Source organism: Aulonocara stuartgranti (assembly GCF_965226115.1).
Source record: "Aulonocara stuartgranti genome assembly, chromosome: 23".
NCBI lineage: Eukaryota > Metazoa > Chordata > Actinopteri > Cichliformes > Cichlidae > Aulonocara > Aulonocara stuartgranti.
Window position 1 is genome coordinate 44298364 of NC_138958.1, and position 16652 is coordinate 44315015.

Consider the following 16652-nt stretch of genomic DNA (forward strand, 5'->3'; position numbering starts at 1 on the left):
TGGCAGCGACTTTTATATAACCTTTATTTATTTAGTTAAAAAAAAATCTCATTAACATTAAACATGTCTTTTGTAAGAGTAAGTTGGCCAAGAGGACAGCAGCAATGGCAGCAAATATTACAATAGTTCAGTAAAAATATTTTAAGTGGGGATAAAGGAGCGGATTGGTTATAATGTAAGTACAGGGTGGGCCATTTATATGGATACACCGTAATAACATGGGAATGGTTGGTGATATTAAAGTCCTGTTTGTGGCACATTAGTATATGTGAGGGGCAAACTCCTCAAGATGGGTGGTGACCATGGTGGCCATTTAGAAGTCGGCCATCTTGGATACAACTTTTGTTTTTTCAATAGGAAGAGGGCCATGTGACACATCAAACTTATTGGTAATGTCACAAGAAAAACAATGGTGTGCTTGGTTTCAACGTAAACCTCCAGCAGAACCAGGCTCAGGGAGGGGCGGGGCCATCTGCTGACCGGTTGGGGTGAGAGAAGGAAGACAGGATGAAGACATGCTGTGGAAGCGAGACAGAGATTAATAACAGATATGATTCAATGCAGAGAGGTCTGTTAATACATAGTGAGTGAACCAACCAACCACAGCATCTGTGGTGAGAGAGTCATCAAGGAGTTCAGGCACTCCATCAAGCTCACAGTCACAGACTCAGGTGAGATTCTAGAGTTGCAGGGCTTCCTCCAGAGCAGCTGTTAGAAACACAGCTGCATCTTCTTTCTCTCACACACAGAAAAGAGTGAGACAGAGTGAGGCATCAGGGAGTTTAATTACCAGCTTTAAGACAAATGAATGAGAGTGCTGAATGATAGCACTCATGAGTGGTGCAGCATGCTTTAATTACTACCCACTAGTGAATGTGTCAGCAGCTGAAACTGTATTAATGGTGATTTAAAGAAACGAGTCCCAGTGTGTAGACCAGGCAAGCTGCTTCACTTGTAACACACTGGCAGAAACCCCAAGTCAGTTAGGATGACTACCTGAACATTTGAATGTTTCCACTGGTCACTGAGGTGGTACGTTACAGGGATCCAGTCTGTTCATTTACAGGACTCTACTAGAGCTGCTTTGCATGACTCACAGTTGAAATAATGCTTCTTTGTCTGATGCAGGGCCTTGGTTCACCCCATCAGTCGTGCAGGGGGTCGTCTGCTCTGCAAAAGTGCACTTTAATGTAAACTGTGCAGCAGTGCTGCAAACTAATCCAGACGAAATAAAAGCACAATGTCAGGAGCTACTGCAGTTCAGCATCAAACGTAGGCCAAATCAATCATTAATATGATTTTCATGATCATCTTGTTTGTCTCAATGTTCTTATGATTCAAAGAAACATCCAGCAGCTGTGAGATCGGCTGTACTGATTTAAAATGAAGTGTGTACGGCCCCAAAGCCTCTGAATGAGCTGCAGATGTGTTTCAAACTCCTGTAACAAAAGCAAACATGTCTGCATACCGGCTAACTTTGTCCACACACTGTTTCTGCTCTGCAGGTTTCACAGATGAAGATGCAAATAGTGGAAGATACGGGGATGGAGGAGATTGGGTTGGACTTTCATTAATATTTTGTCTGTTAGTTTGGGCTGTTTGTTGTTCCTGCTGCTTCTGCTGTCGTCATAATTACCTGCAAGGAACTAAAGCCATTATAGCAGCATCCTCCTGAAAACAACATCTGCTCTGCTTTTCCACAAGAATGAAGATGCAGAGGTCTGGCTTTAGGATCTGAGCTCAGATAACATCTGGAGTTTAAAGCATCATTTTAATCTTCTTCTGCACAAAATGGCTCAGTCGAGTGCTGCCAACTCCAAGAGGTTTTCGGAGGATCGGGTGATGGAGATCTATAAAGTAGGAGTAACATTATATAGCTACTATGTCAAAATTCTATAGTATGGTATATGATATGGCACAGCCCTGCTGTAAAGATCAAATGTGTGACAGTGAAAGGTGCTACAAAGAAGTTGGGAGAGAAATGCTGCAGAAAAGTCTCTTTAGCAAACAACGAGCAAACATAAAGCCCGTCCATTTCACATTTAAGGCAGGTAGTATGTTTGTTTTTCTAATGTTGACAAACTGACCCTCCATCCATCCACTTCTGCTGATCCTTTTCAGGGTCGCGGGGGCGCTGGAGCCTAACCCAGCTGTCTTAGAGCGAGACAGACTGAAGACCTGTCCAGTCCGCTGTCCCTACTAAGTGCATGTCCTTGAAACAGTGGAATAAAAACTAAAGCAATGACAAATAATGATCCTCATCATCAACATTACTACCGAAATGTGAACTAGCAAGTACAGCCTGAGCCCATAGAAACAACATCTTTGTAATCTGTAACAGTTTTGGATTTTTGGACATGTTAAACAACTTTTAAAGGGTTTTTCACAAAGATGCTGAACATTAAATGCAGGATGCCACAGACATCCATTTTAGCCAACAATCTGCCATCTTCACCTCCAGTGTTCAAATAAAACGGAGACGTTGTGACATCAGCAGGAGACAGAGATCAGCTAGAGACACGCAGACAGTTTAAGCAGGCTGCTGTTCAAGTGGAGGCTGGTATGAATCCTGCTTCTGTTTATGTTTCCTGTTGAACAAAAACTTGACCAGAAACTGACATACCAACTTTCAGACTAGCAGATCCATCCTCCTTCCCTCCATCCTCTGTGTGTCCTTCTGTCTGACCTGCAGCTGAGAAACAGGTGTGAGGTGTCAGCTGTCAGGTAGGTGATGAGTGAAGAACAGAACAGAATCCATTTCCTCTTCAAACTGCTGTCAGACATGAGCTGTGTTCCAATTCGTCGGCTGCATCCTTCGGAGGACCCGGCCTTTGCGGTCTACGTGGGCCGGGATGGTGGGGACAGAGAGGCTGTAACTACATCTGCTGGTGTCACTGTGACCTCAGAGCAGTTTACATGAAACATGAAACGAATTACAACTTTTGCGATATTGACCAGCTCATGATGCAGAGTGTAGACTGTATCTGTGATAATGAAAATGATTTAAGGACTGGTTTATGACACGTCTATAAAAAATATAAAGTCTGTACAAATGTGAAACTACAAAGTTAAAAGCAGCTGGAACGACAGCTGTTCAAAGCTGAACACTTACATCAGCCAGAAGACAGAGTGAGTCCTCCATCTCTCTGAAGGAGGCCATCGTGGTGAGCACAGATGCAGCAGCAGTGTGGATGTGTCCACTCTCACAGTGTCTCTCTTTCAAGTTTGTCCTCACATTCTCAAAAAAAGAACATGTCTATGCAGATGCCCAGAGCCTAACAACACACCCGCTATAAAAACTTTTGCACCACCAGATTTTCATATACTTACATTTGAAAGTGTTCGTCTCCTGCATTAACTCCCACTTCGATCACTATCATTATCAGAAAAATATCTCCTGTATGGCCCGCAATGAATCCTGGGATATGTTGGGCCACAAAGGACACACCTGACCCATCCTTCAAATTCAGGGAAATGAAGGACGCATTTGGAAGACTTCAAATTTGAACAGCCTTCGTCGCGTCCATGTGATACAATTTCCTACAAATGTGGCATTCGAAGCATCCTCTCCCTGAATTTGGAAACACCCAATGTGATGATAGAGAGCAGGAAGAACCAGTCTCAACAAGAGACACACACACCTGATTTCCTGTAACTGCAGAGGGGAGGAGCCACCCGAGCAGGTGGGAACAGGAAGAGAAACAGCTGAGCCTCCGTCAGAGCAGCAGGAGGACGGTGGAGCTGAGGCAGGGTGAGTGTTAACACCACATTGTTGTAGTTTTGCTGTCAGAGTCTCTGAGTGTGTTTGTTTGTGTGACTGTAGAGAGAAGAAGAGTCACAGTGAGCTCTGTAGCTGTGATTGGCTCAATAATCACCTTCAATGGACTGAACGCAGAGAACGAGCCGAGGAACCTGACAAACCTGTTTGTGTGTGTGTCTGTGTGTGTGTGTGTACCTGTTTAGACACGTTTGTGAGGACAAAGAGTTGGTATGCTACTATGTGGGCTAATAGAGTCCCACAAAATGGCCGTCCTCACGAGTTTGAGGATATTTTTGAGGCTTTTTGGTGTCCTCACTAAAATCTGAAAACAAGTGTCTGTGTGTGTGTCTGTGTGTGTATGTGTCATAAAGAGAGTCGAGTTCACGGTCGCACACTTTCTATCTCAGAGGCTGTATCCCAATTCTTCGGAGCCCCTCTGATGACATGGTCCAAAAAATAAATCAATTGTGGCCACAAAATACTACTTCGTGCGCACGAAATGCTAATTTGTGGGCACGAAACACTTGACCAATAACCGTGATCCTTCCCAGGCCCTTGCAGTTGGTTGACAATAAAATCTATCCCGGCGTCCAGGCCCTGTAAAGCAGCTGGGCTCTCAGTATCCTGTTTAAATGTCTCTCCGTAATAATGGTTCCTTGCATTGCAGGCTTTTCAAAATGCATTGTAGCTCATTCCCAGCCTAAAATAAAACTCACTCATACCGTCTCTGTCCACGGTGTATAGGTTTAGCCTACTCTCATGCTTGTGTCTCTACGCAGCTGTCCAGGAATTGTATCAATATGATGTTGCCACAAATGCGTAATTCGTTGCCACGTTATACCCATTTCGTGCTCTCGAAAATAGTATTTCGAGGGTATTTTGTGGCCACAATTTATTTATTTTTGGACCATGTCATCAGAGGGGCTCCGTACAATTCAGGTACTATTATTATACTATTAGTGTTAATTGTACTTTCTGCAGTGTTTAAATGATTACATATACACACAGTTACTGTCCCTCCACACATACGACTTGGTTCTCCTTCTATGCCCCAGCTTTGTTTACTTTTTCCCACCGAGGCTTCTAGACTTCTGATTGGCCAGCATTTCTGCACGGTTAGGAATATATCTCCACCTGTTGCTTTGGCATGTTCCTAGCAGTGTTTTCCTTCATTTCTGCCTTTACGTGTGGACGGGATTATTTTTGAAAACAAAAACGGAAAATCTCCGTTCTCAAAAATACCCGTGTACGTGTGGACGTAGCCTCAGTCTATGTATTTACTGCTTTGTGGTGAAGGTCCGTGTCTCATGTCAGTGTGTTTAGTTTGCGTTTCCTCTGTCTCATCTTGTCAATCACTCCCAGCTGTGTCCTGGGACAGGGATAAAGGGCAAAAAAACAAAAACCAACTAAATAAGCAGACAAAAAAAAAAAATATATATATATATATATATACACACACACACACATACATCAATCACCTGGATCACCTGTTGAGAAAGAAAAAAGAAAACAAGCAGAAGAAAACGAGAGCAATACAATAAACAACATCACAATGATATATAGTAATATAACAGTAAATACTAAATATTAAACATTATTGTGCAGCACATAAGATCAACAGAACACAGTGTTCTTTGAGGTACACTCTAAGAACTAAAACTGATAATTACTTAAATATTTTGGTGCAACACACTGACATTTTAGACCTTCTTCAGAATACTGTATATACTATGGGCATCATGGTGCTGATCCAGAATCCTTACATTATTATTTATTACTAGAGCTACAATAATAAAGCAATGAGGAGGGGGAAGTAATAAATATGAAATAATGTATTTATGATGATTCCATTTGTTTCACTATCCACTCTGTGCAGGGCAAAGCTTATTACATGTATAGAGATACAATCATTTTACTGCTGTAAAATCCAAATTTTGTCTTATTTAAAATATAAATCTAATATAATCTGCATCTTAATGTATGTTCTTTAAAATACAGCGTGTTTTTAATATATTATAATTATAATAATGCATAATTATGTGGACATGTATATTAGATCGTTTTTTAGTGAAATATAATCCCCCCAGAAGGGCAGGAAATGCTCTGTAACTTACTTTAAAACTAAATATGTTCACTAAAACGGTGACAGAGCTACAGACCCATGACAGCCTTACACAGGTAGCCAGCAGCTATGACCAGCACTACATGTGCAGTTAATAAAAGGACAGGTAATGTTTGTCACGCTGTTGCACACACAGCACGCTCGTTTGTTTCAGTTCGTCAAATTGCCACAAGACAGCTTACCAACGTGTACGTAATAAGCTAATACTCCTGTGTGCTACACACTACAGTGTACGCTGTACAGCTACTTACTGGGTTTGTCGCATCAGTCTGTGTCTCTGAGTTAACTTGTGTTTCTCTTACAGCTCCGGACCGCAAAAAATGCGCGTGCTCTTTGTGAGCTCGTTCCCGGCTCGTAACCAGCGCGTTCTGCCGTCGAGGGCGATCATTGGTTAAATGTGATCATGTGACTGATGCAAGCCAGATCCTTTTATTTAGCAAAACTGTGATTAATAGTTAAATATTATTGTTGAAGGGCACAGACAGGACTCCGCACGCACGCACACATTAAAAAAAAATAATACTTTTTTTTTTTAAAAAGTTGCCTCAAAAGAAGGGCACCTTGGGCACCCATCAGGAAAGGGGCGGGTGCTCAAGCCCCTCTAGCCCCCCCCCCCCCCCCCCCTCTGCACGTGCCTGTCGCAGAGAACGGGGGTGTGAGAAGACTCCAAAACCTCCCTCCGCCCGCTCATTGTAGTGTTGATGCATGTGTGTTCTAAGGTGCATTTCCCCAGCTTTGGAAAATTCAGAGGCACAGATGAAGCTGGGGTACACAAAAACTGTAAAGCCAGGTGGAAAAGGTTCAGATAAGATGTCTTCCTGTTCCCCCAGTACGTTAAAGGATCCTCTGATCTTGGAATGTTTCTCTCCGACACTCTCCACAATACTAAGGGGTTGGCAGTCCGTTATAATAAAACTCAGGACTGCATGGTCCAGAACAGACTTCCTAGGTGCTTGATTTCAAAATAATAAAACGCATGTTAATTAAAAAATGATGATAAAGCAGTTCAGTGTCAATATAGGCCGACCTGTGTTCATTCTCGGTGTGTTTGTCTCCTCATTTTCATGTTTGGTTCTGTAATGCCTGAACACTGAGGAGGTGCTTTTGATTGTGTAACAAAGCTCAGCAGAATAGAAAATAAATAATTTACACTGCAAGTCACATTGCTGTTTTTCCTATTCTGATAGATTACACTGAAACAAAGACAGACAAACTATTCCCTTATTTGCAATTAAAAGATCAAAATGATCCCACACAGCAGAAACATTGTTTTTTCTTTCAAGCTCAATTTTGTTATGGAGAGATGTTTTTTGTTTGTTTTTTTTATCTTTGCGAGAGTAATTTTGGTTTTTTGGGGGGTTTTTTGGTGGCGACTCATCCCATTGACAGATGCAGATGCGGTACCTTTTAAACACAGTTTAGCGCGTTGGTAATGAGCGATACAGCAGCTGTATCGATCACGTGACTTTTTCTTAAAGCGACACACGCACCGATACAGGTTTCGCTCTGTGAGCTTGATACAAGCGTCGGTGCATCAGTGTTGCTGGACCCATCACTACTATATAGTGATGTGTTGTGGTGCTTTGCTCCCACCCCTTGTGTTCCGTGTTTTCGTCTTCCCTTCGTGTAATTCTTCATATTCGTGTACTGTTAGTTTTCCCAGTTTAGGTTTTTGCTTAGTTTCCATGCTCACCTTCGCCATTTCTGTTTGTATCACCATGTGATGAATAAACTCACTTGCATCTGAGCTGCCTGCATAAAGGGTCCTTTAATAATTTACACACGGCTCACAAACCGTGACGAAAACACTGGAAAAATTGGGCTGTTCTAAAACGTTTGACGGGTAGTGTATATATTTAGTTTATATATTTTCTTTATTTATAATAGTTTGTTTTATATTGTAGCAAAGTGTTACTTGGATACTTCTCTATGTGCTTCTTCATGTGCAATTTTGTTGCATTCTGAGCCTAAGAAATTTATTGTGATGAACTGCTGTTAGAATCAAGTTAAATTCTGATAAATCAGACAATTACCTCTCCAGCTGTTGTTACAGTCTTTGTTTATCGGGTCCTTACAGGGTAAAAGATGACGACACCTAAAGAAATCCTTCTGGGGACTTTGAAGGATTTGGGACGTGATGACTTTGAAGAATTTAAGTGGCATCTGAAGAATGGGTCTGTAGAAGGTTTACCAGCAATCCCAGAGAGTGAACTGGAGAATGCAGAGAGGACGGACATAGTGGATCTGATGTTTGATACCTACTCTATCAACACTTTTGAAGTTGCTAAAAATCTTTTGGGGAGGATAAACAAGAATGATCTGTTGGAGAATTTAAATAAAACCATCCCAGAACCCACAGGTAAGTCAGGAAATGACTAAACAAAAAACACATAAACAATAAAAACCTTAGTTAACATTACACAGGTGCCATTAAAATCTATATAAATAATAAATCCAAAACACTTGCCAACACTTTCAGGAGTGAGAGACTGCAGAAAGCCAACAGTTTGTGTTTTATGCATCTGCACAAATAACCTCCTGTGTACACACATGAATATCTGCTCTTTGGGTTGGTTTGATTAAAATGGGACCAGCAGCAGGTTTTCTGCCCATTTTACAGATTTATATTGTCAGATTGGTTTTAGAGCTGTTTTATCAACATAAATGAGGCGACAACAACAGTTTGGGACACGTCACAAATATGATCAAAGTGCTTTCTCTTAAATCTATTTACCAGTTGAAGGTAAAGTTAAAAAAATGGCTGCCATTTCTTTCTGCTGTTTGGAGACCCAAACAAAAAAATGCCCACACAGTAAATGCTTTTTATTATGGTTGATAAACAGGACACTAAGGTGATTGGTCAAAGGTTGGAGGAAAGCCACAGTTCTCCTTATTTGACTGAAATCCACCATTTCAGCTCATGTTTTTTCTTCTGCAGCTTTCTGGGAGATTCCACTTCAGCCTTCTGCTGGCAACGCTCCCGTTACCAAGCTTCCCTTAGGCAGCATCATTAGAAGACATAGCATACATTTACACTGCTATGCAGATGATACCCAGCTCCATCTGTCCATGAAGTCAGATAACACACACCAATTAGTTAAACTGCAGGAACGTCTTAAAGACATAAAGACCTGGATGGCCGCTAACTTTCTGCTTCTTAATTCAGATCAAACTGAGGTTATTGTACTCGGCCCTGAAAATCTTAGAAATATGGTATCTAAGCAGATTCTTACTCTGGATGGCATTACCTTGGCCTCCAGTAACGCTGTGAGGAACCTTGGAGTCATTTTTGACCAGGACATGTCCTTCAACGCACATATTAAACAAATATGCAAGACTGCTTTCTTCCATTTGTGCAACATCTCTAAAGTTAGAAATATCCTGTCTCAGAGTGACGCTGAAAAACTAGTTCTGTCATGGTCCTGGGTCGTTCAGCGTTTTGTTTCATTTTTGGTATCACCTTGTGTATTTTGTGTTAATTCTGATTTTGTATTAGTTCTTAGGTTGATCTCTACCTGTGTCTTTCCTCTGTGTTCTGTTCGTGTCCCCGAGTTTGTGTTGTAAAACAGTCTGTTTCCTGTTTTACTTTGAAGGTTTGTGTCTCGTCTTGTGAATTAGGATCAGCTGTGCTCCCCTCCTGTGTGTCATTCCCTCATTACCTTGTGTGTATTTATAGTGTGTGTCTGCCTGTGTTCCTCGTTGTGTCGTCTGCATTACTGTGTTAATCAGTGTTACTACTCGTCTCTCTATCCAGCCTTCTTTGTGTCATCTCTGTGTATTCCCCGCTGTCCTTATGTTTTCAGGTTTGTCTGTTACAGTGGCTTGCAAAAGTATTCGGCCCCCTTGAACTTTTCCACATTTTGTCACATTACAGCCACAAACATGAATCAATTTTATTGGAATTCCAGGTGAAAGACCAACACAAAGCGGTGTACACGTGAGAAGTGGAATGAGAATCATACATGACTCCAAACATTTTTTACAAATAAATAACTGCAAAGTGGGGTGTGCGTAATTATTCAGCCCCCTTTGGTTTGAGTGCAGTCAGTTGCACATAGACGTTACCTGATGAGTGCTAATGACTAAATAGAGTGCACCTGTGTGTAATCGAACAAGGCCGAACAAGGAGAGTGCTGATCCGAAATGCAGCCAAGAGGCCCATGGTGACTCTGGACGAGCTGCAGAGATCTACAGCTCAGGTGGGGGAATTATTAGTCGTGCACTGCACAAAGTTGGCCTTTATGGAAGAGTGGCAAGAAGAAAGCCATTGTTAACAGAAAACCATAAGAAGTCCCGTTTGCAGTTTGCCACAAGCCATGTGGGGGACACAGCAAACATGTGGAAGAAGGTGCTCAGGTCAGATGAGACCAAAATGGAACTTATTGTTCAAAATGCAAAACGCTATGTGTGGTGGAAAACTAACACTGCACATGACTCTGAACACACCATCCCCACTGTCAAATATGGTGGTGGCAGCATCATGCTCTGGGGGTGCTTCTCTTCAGCAGGGACAGGGAAGCTGGTCAGAGTTGATGGGAAGATGGATGGAGCCAAATACAGGGCAATCTTGGAAGAAAACCTCTTGGAGTCTGCAAAAGTCTTGAGACTGGGGCGGAGGTTCCCCTTCCAGCAGGACAACGACCCTGAACATAAAGCCAGGGCAACAATGGGATGGTTTAAAACAAAACATATCCATGTGTTAGAACGGCCCAGTCAAAGTCCAGATCTAAATCCAATCCAGAATCTGTGGCAAGATCTGAAAACTGCTGTTCACAAACGCTGCCCATCTAATCTGCCTGAGCTGGAGCTGTTTTGCAAAGAAGAATGGGCAAAGATTTCAGTCTGTAGATGTGCAAAGCTGGTAGAGACAGACCCTAAAAGACTGGCAGCTGGAACTGCAGCAAAAGCTGGTTCTACAAAGTATTGACTCAGGGGGCTGAATAATTACGCACACCCCACTTTGCAGTTATTTATTTGTACAAAATGTTTGGAATGGTGTATGATTTTCGTTCCACTTCTCACGTGTGCACCACTTTGTGTTGGTCTTTCACCTGGAATTCCACTAACATTGATTCATGTTTGTGGCTGTAATGTGACAAAATGTGGAAAAGTTCAAGGGGGCCGAATACTTTTGCAAGCCACTGTAGTTTTTCCAGTTTAGGTTTATGTTTAGTTCTGCCCTCACCTTGGTTTGTTCACTGTAAATAAAACCTCACTCGCATCTCCACCACTGTCTGCAACTTGGGTCCTCATTTAACTCCACCGCACGACTGCTGCCCCAGCCGTGACAAGTTTATGCATTTATTACGTCAAGGCTGGATGACTGTAATTCATTATTATCAGCAAGTCCTAAAAACTCGCTGAAAAGGCTTCAGTTAATCCAAAATGCTGCAGCAAGAGTCCTGACAGGGACTAGAAAGAGAGAGCAGATTTCTCCTGTATCGACTTCCTGTTAAATCCAGAATTGAATTCAAAATCCTGCTCCTCACATACAAGGTCTTAAATAATCAGGCCCCATCTTATCTTAATGACCTTGTAGTACCATATCCCCCTATTAGAGCACTTCACTCTCGCTCTGCAGGCCTACTTGTTGTTCACAGAGTATTTAAAAGTAGAATGGAAGGCAGAGCCTTCAGTTTTCAGGACCCAAAAAGATATTTGTTTTTTTTTTTTCAGTTGTATTATTGTAGGTTCTTTACCTTACAATATAAAGCACATTGGGGTGACTGTTGTTGTTATTTGGAGGAATTAATAAAAAAAATTCTTTCATTTATTCTACATATTTATTCATTACTGGCTCCATAGTGTTGTTTATGTAATATGTGAAATGTTGCTAGTATTGATTTGGTGCTGTATAAATAAACACAATTAAATCAAATGTGTCTCTATAAAACCTGCCCTCAGTTATAACCCAAGTGTCAGGGCTCAATGGCTCATGAAAAGGAATGGAGTCAAGCACAGAACCAAAAAACGGAGGCTGAGTGACTTTTAACAGAAATGTATTTTACTAGATTTCTTGACAGAGAAAGCTGAATCACGGCTAAATTCAACAGCAAGCGAGGTATTATGAGAAGTGCAGAGCTGAGGCCAGAACATAAGCTGAGGCAGGTCAAAGGAACAACAGGGGCAGAATCGGGCGAATAGAAACTATCCAGGATCACTGGAACAAAGGAGATAATAATCAGAGTGGTCCACAGTGTAGTGAATGAGTCCAAGATTTAAAAACTAAGAGGTGTTACGTGGCTGCAGGTGGAGATCAGCTGGAGGAGGAGATGAATTAAATCTGGGTACAGAGTGAGATGTGGGTGCACAGGGAGGCAGGCAGCTGAGGATGGCAGTTTGCAAGAGTGAGTTTTCCCAGCAGTGGCAGGGCAGAATCCTGAGGCGTGACTTATGGCGAGAGTTGGAAGATGTATCCAGGTGCCGACTAGGGAACAGGAAAAGAGGGTTACGCGAAACAAGCTGAGGAGCACAAGACAAAATGTGAGGCAGAGAACTGACTGTGCTAAGCACACAATCTGGAGAAGGTTCATTGTGAGTGCTGCTCATAAATACTGCCGGAGTAATTGGCAACAGGTGAGGAGCAGGGAGGAGTGAGGAGGGCTCCACCCAGGCGAGGAGAGCTGATGCTGTGGAAAGTTACTCAGACTCACTCGGATCATGACACCAAGAGTCCAGTGAACTGAACACATAACCACAGTAACCAGAATGCAGTTTTCTCATTTGTGTCATTTGCTGTTTATTCATGCAGAGATTCTCACTGAGTGTCAGCTCAAACTCAAGTCAGACCTGAAGCAGAAGTTCCAGTGTGTGCTCGAGGGGATTTCTACAACAGAAAACCCGACCCTCCTGAGTCAGATCTACACAGAGCTCTACATCACAGGGGGAGGGACTGCAGAGGTCAATGATGAACATGAGGTCAGACAGATTGAAACAGCATCCAGGAAACCAGACAGACCAGAAACAACCATCAGACAAGAAGACATCTTTAAACTCCCACCTGGAAGAGATAAACCAATCAGAACAGTGCTGACAATGGGAGTGGCTGGCATTGGGAAAACAGTCCTAACACAGAAGTTCACTCTGGACTGGGCTGAAGACAAAGCCAACCAGGACATCCAGTTCATGTTTCCATTCACTTTCAGAGAGCTGAATCTGCTGAAAGAGGAAAAGTTCAGCTTGGTGGAACTTGTTCATCACATCTTTACTGAAACCAAAAAAGCAGGAATCTACATCTTTGAAGACTTCCAGGTTGTGTTCATCTTTGATGGTCTGGATGAGTGTCGACCTCCTCTGGACTTCCACAAAACTGCAATCCTGACTGACCCTAGAAAGTCCACCTCAGTGGATGTGCTGCTGATAAACCTCATCAGGGGGAAACTGCTTCCCTCTGCTCGCCTCTGGATAACCACACGACCTGCAGCAGCCAATAAGATCCTTTGTGACATTGTTGACATGGTGACAGAAGTCAGAGGGTTCACTGACCCACAGAAGGAGGAGTACTTCAGGAAGAGATTCAGAGATGAGGAGCAGGCCAGCAGCATCATCTCCCACATCAAGACATCACGAAGCCTCCACATCATGTGCCACATCCCAGTCTTCTGCTGGATCACTGCTACAGTTCTGGAGTTTGTCATGAAGAACAAAGAGAGTCAAGATCTGCCTAAGACTCTCACAGAGCTCTACCTACGCCTTGTGCTATTTCACCTAAAAACGAAGGACATCAAGTATGATGGAGGAGCTGAGACAGAGTCATGCAGGAAGATCATTGAGTCTCTGGGAAAACTGGCCTTTGATCAGCTGCAGAAAGGAAACCTGATCTTCTATAAATCAGACCTGACAGAGTGTGGCATCGATATCAGAGCAGCCTCAGTGTACTCAGGAGTGTTCACACAGATCTTTAAAGCTGATGAGTGCCACATGTTCAACAACGTTGTTTACTGTTTCGTCCATCTGAGCATTCAGGAGTTCTTTGCTGCTCTTCATGTCTATCTGACCTTCATCAACTCTGGAGTCAACCTGCTTAAGAAACAATCTCCTCGCTTTAAAATCTTCCAGAAAACACTTACTGTAAAAGACTTCTACCAGAGTGCTGTGGACAAAGCCTTAGAGAGTCCAAATGGACACCTGGACTTGTTCCTCCGCTTCCTCCTGGGTCTTTCACTGCAGACCAATCAGGATCTTCTATGCATGCTGACAGAGACAGGAAGTAGCTCACAGACCAATCAGGAAACAGTCCAGTACATCAAGAAGAAGCTCAGTGGGAAACTGTCTGCAGAGAAAAGCATCAACCTGTTCCACTGTCTGAATGAACTGGATGATCGTTCTCTAGTGGAGGAGATCCAACAGTCCCTGAGATCAGGACGTCTCTCCACAGATCAACTGTCTCCTGCTCAGTGGTCGGCTCTGGTCTTCATCTTACTGTCATCAGATCTGGATGAGTTCGACCTGGAGAAATACTCCTGTTCAGAGAAGGGATTTTTGAAGCTGCTGCCAGTGGTCAAAGCATCCAAGAAAGTGCTGTAAGTGAATCTATGAACAAATATGTTTAATAATGCTAGATGAATAAAATAATATGTCTCCATTGTTATTCTTCCTCAGGCTGCGTCGTTGTGTACTCTCAAAAAGAAGCTTTGAAGCTTTGTCTGAAATTCTCAGCTCCCCATCCAATCATCTGAGAGAGCTGGAGCTGAGCTCGAACTACCTGCAGGATTCAGGATTGGATTTGCTGTGTGTTGGACTAAAGAGTCCTGACTGTAAACTTGAAACTCTCAGGTAAGGATACAGACTTTTTGACACTTTTTGACTCTTAAATCTGTAAGTTTATCTTGATGCGGACGTTCAAAGTCAGCACAATTTTCCTTTTAAGTTCCTGAGTTTATATTTTTGACTGTCAGGTTGTCTGGACAGATGTTTTTATTTTATTTTATTTTTTTACTTGTCCCTAAAGTCAGAACTAAACCCACATGTAGATGACTTTCAAATTCAAATTCAAATTCAAATTCAAATTTTATTTGTCACGTACACAGTCATACACAGTACGATATGTAGTGAAATGCTTGGACAACTGCTCGTGACCTAAAGAAAACAAAAAAGGAAAAGGCTATGAATAAGATAGGAAATAAATATGAAAAATTAAAAAGGGTAAATTTAACTAGGAAGGAATAAAATATAAATTAAGGTTAAAAATGAAATAACTGTACAACACAAATTAGAATGAAGGGTAAATTTAACTGGGAAAGAATAAGATAAAATACATAAATTAAAGTTGAAAATAAAATAACTGTACAACAAAATACACAATATAGAACTATATAAGAATGTATGAAGAAATATAAATAAATATATACACAATAACAGCAGCTGTACAAGTATTAGCTTGAAATGAAGAATATAGTGTCCAGTGTTGTGCAATCCACATTATGTCTTGTGCAGTGCAAATATGCTTAAAGTGATTTAAGTGATGAAGTGAAAACAATGTCCAGAATGTCCAGTGTGTGTGTAAGAACTGTATGTGTGGGTCAGTACTGTGTGGTGGTGTGATTGAGAGACCGTATCGCCTGCGGGAAGAAGCTCCTCCTCAGTCTCTCTGTGTTGGTCTTCAGGGAGCGGAATCGCTTTCCTGACCTCAACAGAGAGAACAGTCTGTTGTTGGGATGGCTGAGGTCCTTCACGATCTTCCTGGCCTTGGTCCAGCACCGCCTGCTGTAGATTGAGTGCAGGTCAGGGAGCTCGGAGCGGATGGTGCGCTCAGCTGATCGCACAACCCTCTGTAGAGCTCGTCTGTCCTGCATGGTGCTGTTCCCGAACCAGGTTAAGATGTTTCCCGTCAGGATGCTCTCTATGGTGCACGAGTAAAAGTTCCTGAGCACCTTGGAGGGCAGTTGGAAGTCTCTCAAGCGGCGTCCGGGTACACACCGGCTCACTCCTTGGCGGCTCGCTCGGGCCACTTCGGAGGTGGGGTGCCCCCGGCCTCTCGGCCTGGGGCTCGGTCACTCAGGCACAGCTGGCTGCCGGCGGAGCTCACGGGCGCGTCACTGCAACTCCCCCTGGCTTCTGCTCCGCGGCTGCTGAATGAGCCCTCATCTGGGACTCTCCTCAGCTCTTACTGGGACAGTGGCGCGGCTGCCCCTCTGTGGGTCTTCCTTGGTCTCTTGTGTTCTGGGGGCCTCTGGATGTCTGGAGTTTTGATCTCCTCCATACCTGCTTGATACCATAGAGGACAGGGCTGTGGCTCCCCACACTCCCTAGCAGATCATTACATGGAGAAACCTTTGGAATGCAAGCATGCTGATCCACACAGGTATGCACACAGGTGTACACATGGGTATTCATAGACGCGGACTACAGCTTTCTTGGCTGCTGCCTCAAAGCACACTGTGCGCTGTCTATCTTGCGTGCTGCACAATATCGTTTATTATTTAGTAACTATCGATATCTACTGCTAGCTAGTTTATTGTGATGGTGCTTTTTTTTTTCTTATTATGTTGCTCTTTGTTGTTTGCTTTCTCCTCTGTTTTTTTTTCTCCATACAGGTGACCCAGGAGTTTTGTTTTTTTTGTTTGTTTGTTTTTTTCTCTCTTCCCCCCCTTCTCACCGTCTCTTCTCCCCTTTGGTTTTCTTTTTTTCTCTCCCTCTCTTTCTTTCATTCTTTCTCCCTGTCCTATCCCACAGTCATGTCTGTCCCGTTTGTAGCAACTGAAAATAAAATAAATTCATAATTATAATAAAGGTCAATCAAATGGACCAATATGGCAAGCCCATGATGAT

At 42.7% G+C, this 16652-nt stretch overlaps 2 protein-coding genes across 2 annotated transcripts in view; both read left to right on the plus strand.

Annotated features, from left to right (window-relative positions):
• The window catches only part of LOC309701496 (NLR family CARD domain-containing protein 3-like), a 391901-nt gene that overhangs the window by 137873 nt on the left and 237376 nt on the right, over positions 1-16652 (plus strand). The gene's annotated exons all lie outside the window — the stretch shown is intronic.
• On the plus strand, positions 12293-14661 carry LOC309700193 (NLR family CARD domain-containing protein 3-like; the record flags this gene model as incomplete). The annotated part of the gene is made up of 3 exons (XM_082523641.1): positions 12293-12302; positions 12634-14404; positions 14541-14661. 3 exons carry the CDS (start codon positions 12293-12295, stop codon positions 14659-14661), a joined length of 1902 nt encoding a protein of 633 aa, XP_082379767.1.